The sequence below is a fragment of the Cherax quadricarinatus genome, chromosome 5 (genome assembly GCF_038502225.1).
Source record: "Cherax quadricarinatus isolate ZL_2023a chromosome 5, ASM3850222v1, whole genome shotgun sequence".
Classification (NCBI taxonomy): domain Eukaryota; kingdom Metazoa; phylum Arthropoda; class Malacostraca; order Decapoda; family Parastacidae; genus Cherax; species Cherax quadricarinatus.
In genome coordinates, this window is record NC_091296.1 from 36897918 (window position 1) to 36913582 (window position 15665).

At 42.9% G+C, this 15665-nt stretch overlaps 1 protein-coding gene across 1 annotated transcript in view; it reads right to left on the reverse strand.

Moving 5' to 3' along the window:
* Positions 1-9345: 9345 nt before the first annotated feature.
* The window catches only part of SamDC (S-adenosylmethionine decarboxylase), a 123708-nt gene continuing 117388 nt past the window's right edge, over positions 9346-15665 (reverse strand). Inside the window, exons 8-9 of the mRNA XM_053771031.2 lie at positions 11841-11996; positions 9346-10649 (exon numbers count right to left, since the gene is read on the reverse strand). Of these exons, the coding sequence (XP_053627006.1) occupies positions 10509-10649; positions 11841-11996 (297 nt within the window). The 3' untranslated portion in view covers positions 9346-10508. The remainder of the gene's footprint in view (positions 10650-11840; positions 11997-15665) is intronic.

Consider the following 15665-nt stretch of genomic DNA (forward strand, 5'->3'; position numbering starts at 1 on the left):
AAGGGAAGGGGGACAAAAGAGATTGTAAAAATTATACCTCTTCAAGGGGGGCTCCTTGGCGTGGTGAAGAGGCTCTTGGTCTGAGGAATTAGCCCTGTCGGTCTTCTTCCTCAGACCGAACCTAATTACCCCCCATTCTCCCCTCCCCTATCCCATCCTCCCCATCCTCCCCTTTTTCCATTCCTCCTCCTCCTCCTCACCCCTCCCTTTTGCCCTTCCTCTTTTTAGCCTTCGTGATTTCTCCCACAGGCGCGCTAGTTCCTAGGTAGGGGAAAGGACACCGGGGTCCATCCCATTCCGTTGAGGTTTCTTGGCGGTGGCGTAGTTTGCCGTGGAATCTGGATTGCCTAGGGATGTCCCGATCCCTCTCCGGTATCCCGGAGTGGCTTTGGGTGTCTTTTGGGCGACGGGTGTATCTCTGGAAGCCACCTTTCGGATTCCGGGGGTGGTGGCTGAAGGAGGTATGCTTTGTGGCGGATATCCGGCCGCCCTCTCTTTTGTCCACCGAGGTAGCTCGGCAGATGTGAGGTTGCTATCCCAGATTGCTGGTTTACTGGCATGAAGGGTAGGGTATGGCACGGGTTCCATGCTGCATCTGCGCTACTAGCGGTGTCGAGTCCTCTTGGGCGCGGAGGGGGATTTCCGGCCCTTTCATTCCTCCTGGGAACTATTCCTCCCCGCTCCCCCCTTTTTTTATTCTTTTTTTTATTTTTATTTTCTTTTCTTCTTTCTTTTTTTTTCTTAAAAACAAAAAGCAAAGGAGTAACCTAACCATGGCAGCCCTAGTCCATGAAACCACTACCCCCGGGCCCCTTCTTGATACCGCACCCCATTCTGACCCTGCCTTGTGTTTAGACCACTCTTCGGACACTCCTGATGCCCCTGTACCTCTTGCTGGTGCTGTTTCCTCACCTGCTTCAGGTACCGGGGCTTCGACTGACTCCTTCGATTTGTCTGAACTCCGCTCTCCTTTGACTATGCTTCCGGCTTCTCCCTCTACGGTACGGCAATTTTCGAATCGCCCACCCATTTCCTGCCGGACCAACTCCGGTCCTACTCCTAAACGCCAACGTCAATCTCCTGATGATGCTCCGTCGTTACCTTCCCATTCTACTCGGAAACGACCGACACGTCAAGCACTCCCTCTCCACGCTCAGTTTCGGACCACACAATGGACTAAATTCTTTACTTTAAGACCAACTTCTTCTTCTGCCTACCTTTCTGACCATAGTATTGCCAAAGCGCTCCTGCGTCATGTTGGCAGAGATATTTCATTTCACGCTCTCAAGAGCGGTACACGCATCGTCACTGTCCAGAATGCTACCCAAGCTCATGATCTTTCTCTCCTTTCGAATATCGATACTACTCCTATCACTATTGAAAAACATCTTTCTCTCAATTCTTGTAGTGGTACTGTCATTCTGCCCCATACCATAGTCCAACAGAATTTCCAGTCATGTGGCAATGACATTTTTGAACAGCTGGAACTCCAGGATCTCCCAATCCTCAAAGTAGACACTTATGTCCTTCCTGCCCGGGGGCGGAGACGTTACCCTTGCAATGTGGCTCGTTTAACTTTTGACAGCCGAGAACTCCCGTCCTCTGTATATGTCGCGGGACATCGGTTACAAGTTCGAAAGGTGATACCTACACCGCAACAATGTAGAAATTGCTGGCGTTTTGGTCACCCAGCGAAATATTGCAGATCTATGGCCGAATGCCCAGTCTGTGGTGCCGACAACCATTCTAATACATCTTGCAGTCAACCTCCATCTTGCCTTAATTGTAATGAAGCTCACCCTTCGTACTCCCGCCGTTGCCAGGTCTACTTAAATGAACGTGAAATCCGTTGCCTCAAAGAGGCAGAAGGTCTCCCTTATGCTATGGCAGTTACTCATCTCCGCCTCCAAGGGAGACTACCCCGTGTTTCTTATTCTCGTGTTTCCAAACGTCCCCCCACTTCTGGGGTCCCATCTTCTGCAGCCTCCTCTGTTGTTACCCCTCCCATAGCCACTACGGCATCTAATCCTTTTGCTGTCCTTGGCTCTGACGTCCCGACTACAACTCAGTCTGTTCTCACATCTTCGCGTCCTTCCTCACAAGCCCCAGTATCGACAAGACCTCGTACGACACCTAATACCAATCGCCCCTCTACTCAGAAGTCCAAAAAATCCACATTGCTCAAATCTTCTTTGCCCCTTCCTTCCCTTCTTCCACCTCCACACGTTACCTTTCCAGTCTCTGTACCTAGTTCTTCCCCTCTCTCTGGCTCTATTACAAGTGTGGAGATTCACCCTCCTCCTCGTACTATGCCTTCCACCCCCGTCCCCTCCCAAGTTTCTCCCTCTTCTGTCACCTCCCAGGTTTCTACCTCTTCTGTCCCCCCCCACACTTCATCTCCAGTCCCTTACACTTTTCCCTCCCCCTCTACTTTGGTACAGTCCATTACTGTCCCAATCTTTACTCACCCTCCTCCTCCTATCTCCAATATGGTTTCCCATACATCTTTGAATTCAGAAACACTTGAAGCCATTTCAGAATATATTGCAGAGACTAAACCTTCAATGGACACTGATTCACTTCCTGTTCCTTCTCTTCCCTCTCCTCCATCTTCACAACCCCATTCTTCGCAACGCTCCGTTCCTTCGCTACTTGAACATCTTCCAATGCCACCACACGTTGACTTTTCTAACCCCTCTAGTCCGTAGGTGCCTTTACCTACAGATTCCTGATATCTTCTTCATCGCCAATCATGGCCTATTTACAGTGGAATATCCGCGGCCTCAGGGGTAATCGGGGTGAGCTTCAGATGTTGCTTTCCAGGTTTTCCCCTGTTGGTGCTTGCTTACAAGAACCAAAATTACACTCGGCTGTTTTCCAACCTATCTCAGGCTATAATTTATTGTATTCTTCGGATCCTTTCTCAGATGGGACCTTTAATGAAAGTGCCCTTCTTCTACGCAATGATATTCCGTACTGTCAACTATTTGTCCATACCTCGCTGCATTACACTGCAGCCCGTATCCACTTGAATAAGTGGTTTACAATATGTTCTTTATATCTCTCTCCTTCTCGAGCATTTTCTATCCCAGACTTTGCCTTTCTTGTTTCATCCTTACCACCACCACTTCTGTTACTTGGTGATTTTAATGCCCACCATTTCCTCTGGGGGGGGTCTCATTGTGACTCACGTGGCATTCAGTTGGAGGCTTTTCTTGCCTCTCACCCCCTCCATGTTTTAAATACGGGTACTCCCACCCATTTTGATCCTCGTACTCATACTCTCTCTTGCATCGATCTATCAGTCTGCTCTTCCTCCACTGCACTAGACTTCACCTGGTCTGTTCTACCAGACTTACATGACAGCGATCATTTTCCGATCATTCTTACTTCTCCTTCCTATTCACCACCTTCCCGTAGCCCTCGCTGGCAATTTGATCGGGCAAATTGGGATCTTTACTCACACCTCGCTGCTTTTAGTGAGGTTCCTTCTTCATCCTCCATTGATGAGCTCCTACACATCTTCTCGACATCAGTTTATACCGCAGCTTCTCATTCTATACCCCAAACCTCAGGCAGGCATTCTCAGAAGTGCGTGCCTTGGTGGTCTCCTGCTTGTGCTCGTGCAGTACGTTTGAAACGTGCTGCATGGGGCAGGTACCGGTACAATAGAACCGCTGAGAGACTTGTTGATTTTAAGCAGAAGCGTGCGATCGCTCGCCGTGTCATCCGTGAAGCTAAACGCACTTGTTGGCGAGACTATGTTTCCACCATCACCTCTGCTTCTTCTATGAGTGCAGTCTGGAAAAAAGTGAGGAAATTGAGTGGTAAATACTCTCCTGACCCGGCTCCTGTTCTACGGGTCACTGGTGTTGATATGGCAAACCCTCTCGACGTTGCCATTGAACTTGGCACACATCTGGTCCGTATTTCCCGAGGGCTCCATCTATGCCCATCGTTTCTTTCCTCAAAGTCTGCCAGAGAGTTAGTACCCTTGGACTTTTCTTCTCTCGGAGAAGAACAGTATAATGTGCCTTTTACACTTCAAGAACTGGAGGCAACGCTCTCAGCTTGCCGATCATCGGCAGCTGGGCCTGATGACATTCATATTCGTATGTTACAACATTTACATCGGTCAGCCCTTGTAGTCCTCTTAAACCTCTTCAATCTTATTTGGGCACAAGGAGTTCTTCCCCAGCTGTGGAAATCTGCCATTGTTCTCCCTTTCCGCAAACCGGGTACTACAGGACATGATGCCTCCCACTATCGCCCCATCGCTCTTACAAGTGCAGTTTGCAAAGTGATGGAACGCCACGTAAATCGACGTTTAATGTGGTATTTAGAGACTCACAACAGTCTCTCCGCTAGTCAATATGGCTTTCGTAAGGGTCGTTCTACCATAGACCCCTTACTACGCTTGGATACGTATGTTCGTAATGCCTTTGCGAATAATCACTCAGTTATTGCCATATTTTTTGACCTTGAGAAGGCATATGACACAACTTGGAGGTATAATATTTTGGCCCAGGCCCATTCCTTAGGCCTCCGAGGCAATCTACCATCCTTCCTTAAGAACTTTTTAACTGACAGACATTTCCGTGTTCGAGTCAATAATGTTCTTTCCCCGGACTTCGTCCAAGCTGAAGGTGTCCCTCAGGGATGTGTTCTAAGCACAACACTTTTTCTCCTTGCTATAAATGATTTGGCCTCTGTTCTTCCACCCAATATTTGGTCATCACTCTATGTTGATGACTTCGCTATTGCTTGTGCAGGCGCTGACTGTCACCTTATTGCAGTTTCTCTCCAGCATGCGGTCGACCGTGTTTCCACTTGGGCCACCACACATGGGTTTAAATTTTCAAGTACCAAAACTCACCAAATTACTTTCACTAGACGCTCTGTTATCTCCGATCATCCTTTGTATCTCTATGGCTCCCGTATCCCCGAACGTGATACAGTCAGGTTTCTAGGCCTTCTCTTTGACCGTCGGTTAACCTGGAAACCTCACATTACCTCTCTGAAGGCAACTTGTCACAGCCGGCTAAACCTTCTTAAAACCCTTGCTCATCTTTCCTGGGGAGCTGATCGTCGAACTCTGCTTCGCCTACATTCAGCCCTCGTTTTATCGAAACTCGATTATGGTGACCAGATTTATTCCGCGGCCTCTCCTGCTACTCTCTCTAGCCTTAACTCTATCCATCACCAAGGCTTACGTTTGTGCCTTGGTGCTTTTCGCTCTTCCCCTGTTGAGAGCCTCTATACAGAAGCAAATGTTCCATCCTTGTCTGATCGCCGTGATGCCCATTGCCTTCGTTACTATGTACGCTCTCACGATCTACACAATCCTTCCATTTATAGAATGGTCACCGATATTAGTAGACATTCTTTATTCGTTCGCCGCCCCTGTTTGCTCCGTCCCTTTTCTCTTCGCCTACATTCACTCGTCTTCCCTTCAGTTACCACCTTTATATGTTCATGTAGCATCTCACTTTTCCCTGCCCCCCTGGGAAGTTCCAGCTGTTCGGGTCTGTTCTTTCTCACTCCCTTGCTCGAAAGCTCAACTGCCTACGGTGGCTTCCCGCTCTCTTTTTCTTGATCACTTCCACTCCCATTCTCATGCCACCGCTGTGTACACAGATGGCTCTAAGTCTTCAGACGGCGTCGGATTCGCAGCAGTGTTTCCGGACAGCGTCGTACGAGGGCATTTACTATCTTCAGCTAGCATTTTTACTGCTGAACTGTATGCCATTCTTGCAGCACTTATTCGTATTGCATCTATGCCTGTGTCATCATTTGTAGTAGTCTCAGACTCCCTTAGTGCTCTACAGGCTATACGAAAATTTGATACATCTCATCCCCTAGTTCTCCGTATCCAACTTTGGCTACGCCGTATCTCTACCAAACATAAAGATATTGTTTTTTGTTGGGTCCCTGGTCATGTCGACGTACAGGGCAATGAACAGGCAGACACTGCTGCGCGGTCAGCAGTATATGACCTACCAATTTCCTATCGAGGTGTTCCATTTCTGGACTATTTTGCTGCAATAGCTACCCACCTTCGCACCCGTTGGCAACAACGTTGGTCAACTCTGCTCGGTAACAAACTTCATTCTATTAAACCGAGCATAGGTTACTGGCCGTCTTCTTGTCATCAGTGCCGAAGTTGGGAGACCACTCTCTCCCGCCTTCGCATTGGCCACACTCGTCTTACTCATGGGTATCTCATGGAGAGGCACCCTGTTCCTCTCTGTGAGCAGTGTCAAGTTCCAGTATCGATTAGCCACATTCTGTTAGACTGCCCTCTCTATCAACGAGCACGCAGAATTTACCTCCAACGTCGTCTTCGTTCTACTACTCTCTCTTTACCTTCCCTTCTTGCTGATGGACCCTCCTTTAATCCTGACTCTCTCATTGACTTCTTGACAACGACCGATTTACTCCACAAACTCTGATGATACTTTTCGCACTCCCCTCAGCCCTTTCTGGTTCAGTCTCTTGCTGCCCTTTACCCTTTCACCATCCACTGCCCCGCTGTTATCCGTAACCTGTTGCTCATCCATCTCCCTTTTGCCACCTGATGCCCTCACTTCCTTCCTGCCCTGCAGCGCTGTATAGTCCTTGTGGCTTAGCGCTTCTTTTTTGATTATAATAATAATGTAAAAATTATAGAGGAATAAGTTTACTGAGTATACCAGGAAAAGTATATGGTAGGGTTATAATTGAAAGAATTAGAGGTAAGACAGAATGTAGGATTGCAGATGAGCAAGGAGGCTTCAGAGTGGGGTAGGGGATGTGTAGATCAAGTGTTTACATTGAAGCATATATGTGAACAGTATTTAGATAAAGGTAGGGAAGTTTTTATTGCATTTATGGATTTAGAAAAGGCATATGATAGTGGATAGAGGAGCAATGTGGCAGATGTTGCAGATGTTGCAAGTATATGGAATAGGTGGTAAGTTACTAAATGCTGTAAAGAGCTTTTATGAGGATAGTGAGGCTCAGGTTAGGGTGTGTAGAAGAGAGGGAGACTACTTCCCGGTAAAAGTAGGTCTTAGACAGGGATGTGTAATGTCACCATGGTTGTTTAATATATTTATAGATGGGGTTGTAAAAGAAGTAAATGCTAGGGTGTTCGGGAGAGAGGTTGGATTAAATTATGGGGAATAAAATTCAAAATGGGAATTGACAGTTACTTTTTGCTGATGATACTGTGCTTATGGGAGATTCTAAAGAAAAATTGCAAAGGTTAGTGGATGAGTTTGAGAATGTGTAAAGGTAGAAAGTTGAAAGTGAACATAGAAAAAGAGTAAGGTGATGAGGGTATCAAATGATTTAGATAAAGAAAAATTGGATATCAAATTGGGGAGTAGTAGTATGGAAGAAGTGAATGTTTTCAGATACTTGGGAGTTGACGTGTTGGTGGATGGATTTATGAAGGATGAGGTTAATCATAGAATTGATGAGGGAAAAAAGGCGAGTGGTGCGCTGAGGTATATGTGGAGTCAAAAAACGTTATCTATGGAGGCAAAGAAGGGAATGTATGAAAGTATAGTAGTACCAACACTCTTATATGGATGTGAAGCTTGGGTGGTAAATGCAGCAGCGAGGAGACGGAGGCAGTGGAGATGTCCTGTCTAAGGGCAATGTGTGGTGTAAATATTATGCAGAAAATTCGGAGTGTGGAAATTAGAAGGTGTGGAGTTAATAAAAGTATTAGTCAGAGGGCAGAAGAGGGGTTGTTGAGGTGGTTTGGTCATTTAGAGAGAATGGATCAAAGTAGAATGACATGGAAAGCATATAAATCTATAGGGGAAGGAAAGAGGGGTAGGGGTCGTCCTCGAAAGGGTTGGAAAGAGGGGGTAAAGGAGGTTTTGTGGGCGAGGGGGCTTGGACTTCCAGCAAGCGTGCATGAGCGTGTTAGATAGGAGTGAATGGAGACGAATGATACTTGGGACCTGACGATCTGTTGGAGTGTGAGCAGGGTAATATTTAGTGAAGGGATTCAGGGAAACCGGTTATTTTCATATAGTCGGACTTGAGTCCTGGAAATGGGAAGTACAATGCCTGCACTTTAAAGGAGGGGTTTGGGATATTGGCAGTTTGGAGGGATATGTTGTGCATCTTTATACGTATATGCTTCTAAACTGTTGTATTCTGAGCACCTCTGCAAAAGCAGTGATAATGTGCGAGTGTGGTGAAAGTGTTGAATGATGATGAAAGTATTTTCTTTTTGGGGATTTTCTTTCTTTTTTGGGTCACCCTGCCTCGGTGAGAGACGGCCGACTTGTTGAAAAAAAAAAAAAAGTAAAAAATAAATAAAATTGCAGGGGCGTATGGTGGCTACAATTTTAAAACAAGATTCGCCGAATAGAATTATTATAATCAAGGGAGAAGTGCCGAATAGAAATGCTTTGGATCATTTTTTAAATGAGGAAGTGTCCTTTTGCGAAATTTTTTTGAGGGCTCATTTTTAAAGAACTGACTTTACTGTACAATGGTCCCTCGAGTTATGATATAAATTCATTCCAGAAGACGTATCGTACTCCCAAACTATCAGAACTCCAACCACAAAATCCATGGTTTTATGATTTGCTCCAAGACCCTGGATGTACAACTGCAAACTGTACCTTGCACCGTCAGATATAACTTGAAGGCACTGTCTCCTTTCATCATCTGCTCTCTTGTACATAATTACAAGTCTTTCCATCTATTATGAATTTTTTTTTTCACTAGCTTAGAATCATTAGCCACTTTAATATTCTTTATTATTTCTTTTTGCTTGATAATAATAGAGATGGGTGTTTGTGGAAAGCCTTACTTATGAACAATACACTAATTTCTTGCTTGATCTTCAGAGAAATGGCCTGTTTACTGGGCACTTTAGAAGCCATGATGATTTGTTAACAAATGAACTTTAGTACAAACACTGCTATTGGGTGACATGCTATCATACACACATTCAACCCTGTTGCTGATTGGTAGCTAAGCCACCCTCAGAGACCCCCTACTCTTAGTATCTTAGACATTGTTGAAGCAGCAAGCTACCAAATCACTGGATGGCCAAGGCCCACCCATACGAGAACTGATGCTTCTATTGGCTCAAGTGCTGCAAAAGAGGCAAGCTGCTACTATGCTGGTTGGCTGAGGGCCACCCATGCATTCCAACTATAATAATAATAATGTGTAAGGGGTTAATGCTTTAGGTTCAAACCCCATTATGCTTGGCATAATAATTATTTATAGAGCATTTTTGGGTAACTTTGGTCAGTTTTGTTCCTCAGGATGACACAATAGTCATACCATCATACACACATCTTCGATTTTTAATCGCAACTCCGAACAAAATTTCTCGAGGTTAAATCATAACCCCAAGGACCACTGTGTACATTTTTTTTTTTTTTAATCTTGGTGTACCTTAATATTCAGTGGGATACGGCCAGTTTGTTGAACGAAGACCATATCTCTTATAATGAGCTGCCATGATTCTATGTTCTTACAATAAGTAATTATAATGTAACTGGAGTTCTGCTTATCTGAAACTTACAGTATTGAAATAATAAAGGCCCAAGAAAATAGTCATGAACCTCAAAGATACCACAAATAACAGCATTAATGACTGATGCTCATTCATTAATACTGAGAAAAGGACTGATAATGACTACCAATAAACATAATGATGCTACATTTAGAATAAGTAGTGTGCACTTAAGTTTATCCTATAGTGTGATGCCATGGTGCTACCATACCAATCACTCCACTGTGCTCCTGACTGCCTTCTTCTAGCTGTAAGAACACTGATCTACAGCTTCGAGTGTCACCAGAGCCAGGTCTTGCATAAAGAACCTGGTCATATCCACATGGAATTTCATCCTATACCAGGATGCCTCTGCACTGTATCTGCAGAATGCGGAAGCAACGTACTGTTGCTGTGCATGAATGATCATCCTGAGAGGACTGAGGTGGCTGTTTCTGCCACAAGAGTGGTTATAAGCTGATCATCAAGATTTCTAGAAAAGGCTAACTCAGGAGTACACATCCTGCCACCAGAGGAAAATTCTACTCGGGTGGCAGGATGGCCTGAACTCAAAAACCAAATATGGATGAGTGTCACACTCCACACAAGCATGGAACTGATTCCATCTTATGTTAGAAACTTTTCTAGATATATTGCTAAGTGGCAAATGCCTATATGTGGCAATATTGTAAGCAATATTTTTCTTGGAATATGCAGCTGACTTTTGCACTAAAGCTAGTCTACCTATAACAGGGACAACTATCCCAAGAAAGATAAAATAGATGAACTGGAGCAGTTGGCATCCTCTTGACATTACATAATGATGGCACTTAAATGGAATACTTTTTCTCCCCTTTGAGTACCTCCACTCTACTGTATGCCTGGATTTTGTAATACAGCCAGCTACGAGAGAGAGGTGCTCAGCAGGGTAACTTTCTGAATTAGTGCCAGAGGTCAAGAGAGTCTCATTCTGCCCACCATGGGGGACGATTCCCTAACTTGGGAACCTATTGTAGAGGGCATAAGTCAGGTCATACCCCTGAAGACGACAGATCTGAATATCATCAACATCATAATCGGAGTACTGTGGCACACTGCAGTTGTCATCATCTATGCCAAGGCTTGCATCATTCTCCTGTGAAAATGAACAATGACATGCTTTATATATTATACGCTACAGCATTTTACATATAAATATTAGGAGAGAGTATTATTTATTAAAGACGAGTGCCAAACCAGTATGGGTTATACAGTGCAGAGTCGATACAAGTTGTTAGGGTAGGGGCTTTGTGGAGCTGAGGGTTAGTAAAGGAGTAAAATTAACATAGTTGAGGTAATAGGTTAATTTCTGTTAAATAACTGAGGAAGTGTGTTAAAGGTGGAACTTTCAAAGAGGACAACAATTTAAGTGTGATAATCAGGGCACTCAAGAGGTCAAAAGTGAATTCAGCTTACTCCCTCTATATAGGACGAAATTAATGATACTGTCAGAGCTATCTGGCATTCCTCACAAAAAGTTCTGGGCATCGTTCCACATGGTATCTTTCAAGCTGTTTTTTTAATCAAGGAATAAAAACAAATAGAAATAACATTAACTATATAAGTGGGCTCTTCACAGGAAAAAATGCATTGTTTGCAGCTTTCACAGACATACAAGGATGTTTTGGAAGGGGAGTTATGGGTGAAGAATTACAATTTTTCTAGATCTGACAGTGAACAGATCACTGGGAGTAGGTCTCAAAGTGAGACACTATGTTACATAGAACTGATGAAATCAACAAATGATATAGCAAGAAATACTGGATACTTAAGTGGAGAAAGTCTATACTGATTATCCTCGTAAATTAACCAGCATCAGCAACACCTGAGGAATTCGTGAAACTTATAAGGAAAAAGAGATACTTGAAAAACTTGGGAAATCATGCACTACACATTATTGTCCTCGGAGATTTCAACCTCCCAAATTTGAAATGGAAGATGGTTAATCAGAGTTGTATAAAATAGGCCTATAGAAAGACAAAGCTATGGACTGATATTAAATATAAGCAACATGTCACACCTTCCAAAGACATGAGAGCTTGCAAGCAGGTGCCCATGGATGAAGTATGTCAACTGCCCAATCCTCAGTGTACAGAGAATACTTTTAGACTGTATAAAAAGGAGAAAGAACAACAGGTTCAAAAAGTAAAGGAAAAAAGACCAAGAAAGAGAAAAAACAAAAAGATCAGATGTGGAGGATGAGCAGCAGAAACAGAAGGATTAGTAGTTATAAGCAAATGCTCATGAATTAATATGAATGAAAACACTAAAATACAATGGAACCTACCACACTTGTGAAGAAGGTCAGCACAAACTGCTTGGGTCCAAAGGTAGAAACCACACGAGCAATAAGGTCCTTGTAGGACTTCTGAGGAACGTTGGTCTCAAAGGAAACATATGAAAACTCTGGTTCAGGTGTGATGTGGATTGTCATGTATCCTCCCTAGAAAATATAATAAAAAATATTGTATAATTTTAGAGCAGACTCAAACATTTCTAAATTCAACATCCTTCATGACTGATGTAGGTGAAGGTTTCTTGATCAAAAAAAATTTGAATTACCCTCCCTCACCTTGGATCAAGTCAGGATACCTCCAATTACCCAGGTATTGTATGACCCCTACAGGTTTAGCACTTCCTCATTTTTTTTTTTTAACCCATCGGCTGTCTTCCACCAAGGTAGGATGACCCAAAAAATGAAACTTTCACTATCACTCGTGCCATCATCGTCTTGCCAGAGGCACATTTCTGCAGAGAGTTACTGAATACAGAAGGTCTTGCTTGACAGCGTTTTGCTAAGGCAGCGGTTTTCAATTACATCCATTCTTCAGTTTTTCAGACTTCCTACAATAAATATATTCATCACTCACTATAAGACAAGGAAGAAAATATTTTAAGTAATGTGTATACTGTATATGCACTTTCTTTTTTTAGGCCTAGCTCTATTGGGCACTTAATAAATGATAGCATAAATATGTTAGTAGGCTTTTATATACAGTGGACCCTCGACTAACGCTATTAATCCGTTCCTGAGAGCTCATCGTTAGTCAAAATAATCATTAGTCAAGTTAATTTTCCCCATAAGAAATAATGGAAATCAAATTAATCCGTGCAAGACACCCAAAAGTATTGAAAAAAAAATTTTTAACATGAAATATTAATTTTAATACACACAAACTGAAGAAGACATGCACAGTTACATGACACTTATCTTTATTGAAGATCTGGTGATGATTGATGGGATGAGAAGAGGGGAGTGTGTTGATGGTCTTAGTGTTTAGAAGGGGAATCCCCTTCCATTAGGACTTGAGGTGGCAAGTCCTTTTTCGGGGTTACTTCCCTTCTTTTAATGCCACTAGGACCAGCTTGGGAGTCACTGGACCTCTGTCACACAACATATCTGCCCATAGAGGCCTGTACCTCCCGTTCCTTTATGACATTCCTAACTTGTTTCACAACATTGTCAGTGTCACCATTAAACACTTGTTCAGGTTTCAGTCCTTCACTGTCTATGTACTCCTTGAATTCCTGCACATATTTTTCAGCTGCTTTTTGGTCCAAACTGGCAGCCTCACCATGCCTTATCACACTATGTATGCCACTACGATTCTTAAATCTCTCAAACCAACCTTTGCTGGCCTTAAATTCACTCACATCGCCTCTAGTTGCTGGTATTTTTCTAATTAAATCGTCATGCAACTTCCTAGCCTTTTCACATATGATCGCTTGAGAGATGCTATCTCCTGCTATCTGTTTTTCATTTATCCATACCAATAACAGTCTCTCAACATCTTCTATCACTTGCGATCTCAGTTTCGAAAACATAGTTGCACCTTTGGCAAGAACAGCTTCCTTGATTGCCATTTTCTTGGCCACAATAGTAGCGATGGTTGATTGGGGTTTTGTGTACAGCCTGGCCAGCTCGGAGACATGCACTCCACTTTCATACTTAGCAATGATCTCTTTCTTCATATCCATAGTAATTCTCACCCTTTTTGCTGTAGGGTTGGCACTAGAAGCTTTCTTGGGGCCCATGGTGACTTATTTTGCAGGTGCAATCACTAAAAAGGCTGTGATAATATGAAATGTTCCGATTGTATGCTTGGAAGCGACCGCGGTGGCTGGCTGGCTTGTAAACACTGGCCAGAAGTGGACGCGTCTCAGACGGAAGGAATAGTGTTGGTCGAGTTTTTTAGTGCTAATCGAGGCAAAATTTTTTCGATAAAAATGTATCGCTAGTCAGATTTATCGTTAATCGATGCCATCGCTGGTCGAGGGTCCACTGTACATTTAAAAGTGGAAAAAAAAAAAAGGTTATGTTTCACTTTACAGCAATTTTTGCCATACAGCAGTAGCCCAGAACCTAACCTGCTGTATGAGTGGGGTCTTCCTGTGGTAAATGTGTTTTCTTTTTGGGGAGGGGGAGGACACCCTATTGTAGACAAAGAATGCAAGCATGGTTAAAAAACAAATCAGAATATCAAATACAATATGGGATTGTCATTTTGCTAACATATAGGGTATTTAACCCTTAAACTGTCCAAACGTAGACCCACGTTTGTACCTCTAGCGCTCCAATCGTAGATCTATGTTTTATTTTTTCTGCCTCCAAATTTGGCCTGAGATGCCTGGTCAGTATAGAATGGGTCTTAACACTTGGTGTGCGCAGTATTAACCCTTTGAGGGTCGAGACCCTTTCTCCTGAACTCCCACTCAAGGTCGAAAAATTTTCAAAAAAAAAAAAAAAAAAAAAAATTCTTTTGAGAAGTTCAGAGGATCTTTTCCCTATGGTGATGGCACCAAAAGTGTGAAATTTGATGGAAAGCTTACGGAATTATGCTCTTGCGAAGTTAGAGGTCTTGACGATATCTATGCATTGGCGATTTCGCCCACTTTGAGCCCTATTTTCAGCCAATTGCAAGGTTCCATTTGACTAAAATCATAGCTATTTCACGAACTCCATTTGTTCTATCGATTGTTTACATGAAACCGCCCATTTACCAATTTTAACTACCCAATAAAGTGGTCAGAAATTGGCAATTTGGTCAATTTCACAAATTTCAAAAGATGCCAATTTCAAAATAGGGTCCAGAATAAACAAGACAGACATTCCTGGCACTAAAATAACATTTTCTCTGTTCATCAGTCATGTCTCCAGCCCCCGCTTATATTACTCTTACTTTCCATTTTGAATTTTTATTCTTACAAAAAACAGAAGATTTACTGTTATGCAGCCTACTGCATTATTGTAAAAATGGTATAAATAATATCAGTGCAATTGTGAAAGAATATTAGACTCCCCAGTTGATGTGTATTGGACGCGTGGCATGATTTGTTTACTCTTGAACATCGGCAAAAACTGAACATTTCAGCTACTTGGAGCTCAATTTCAATGTACTTTTCCTTGTGAAACCGACCAAAATCATCTCTATTTCTGTAACATATCTTCCATTCTATCAAATGAGCCCAAGAAAACGAGAATACAACAAAAAATACACTGCAAAGTCGCTGTTTTAAACCAAAAAGATGGTCGGAGTTTTTTTTTCTCATTATGCACTGCGTGCTGCAGGATTTTTTTTTTTATACTGCACACAATGACCATGCAGACCCATTCTTTCATATGTAAGTCTACCAGCTTTCTTCCATCAGATTTAAAGGTGTTAGAATTTTGGCATATAAGTTCGTGACCGACACTGGCTGTTAAGATATAGATATACGTGACCAACCCTCAAAGGGTAAAAAAAAAGTTTGGGACCACTTAGTACCTTGTGGGAGAACCAGTTCAATTGAGCTCCAGCTAGAGCAAATAACATGGCAAACACCAGGGATTCACCGATGTCATGTCGTATTAACACTCCCCTTTTAACGATCTGATTGTTTCGGTCGTATATATATGTCTTACGAGCCACCGTTTTTGACGTATGTATACTCATAAATTCTAGCGGCTTCAAATCAAGCAGAAGAAAGCTGGTAGGCCCACATGTGAGAGAATGGGTCTGTGTGGTCAGTGCGCACCATATAAAAAAAAATCCTGCAGCACGCAGTGCATAATGAAAAAAAAAAACTTTTTTTTTTTAATTAAAATGCTGACTTTGTGGTCTATTTTCGTATA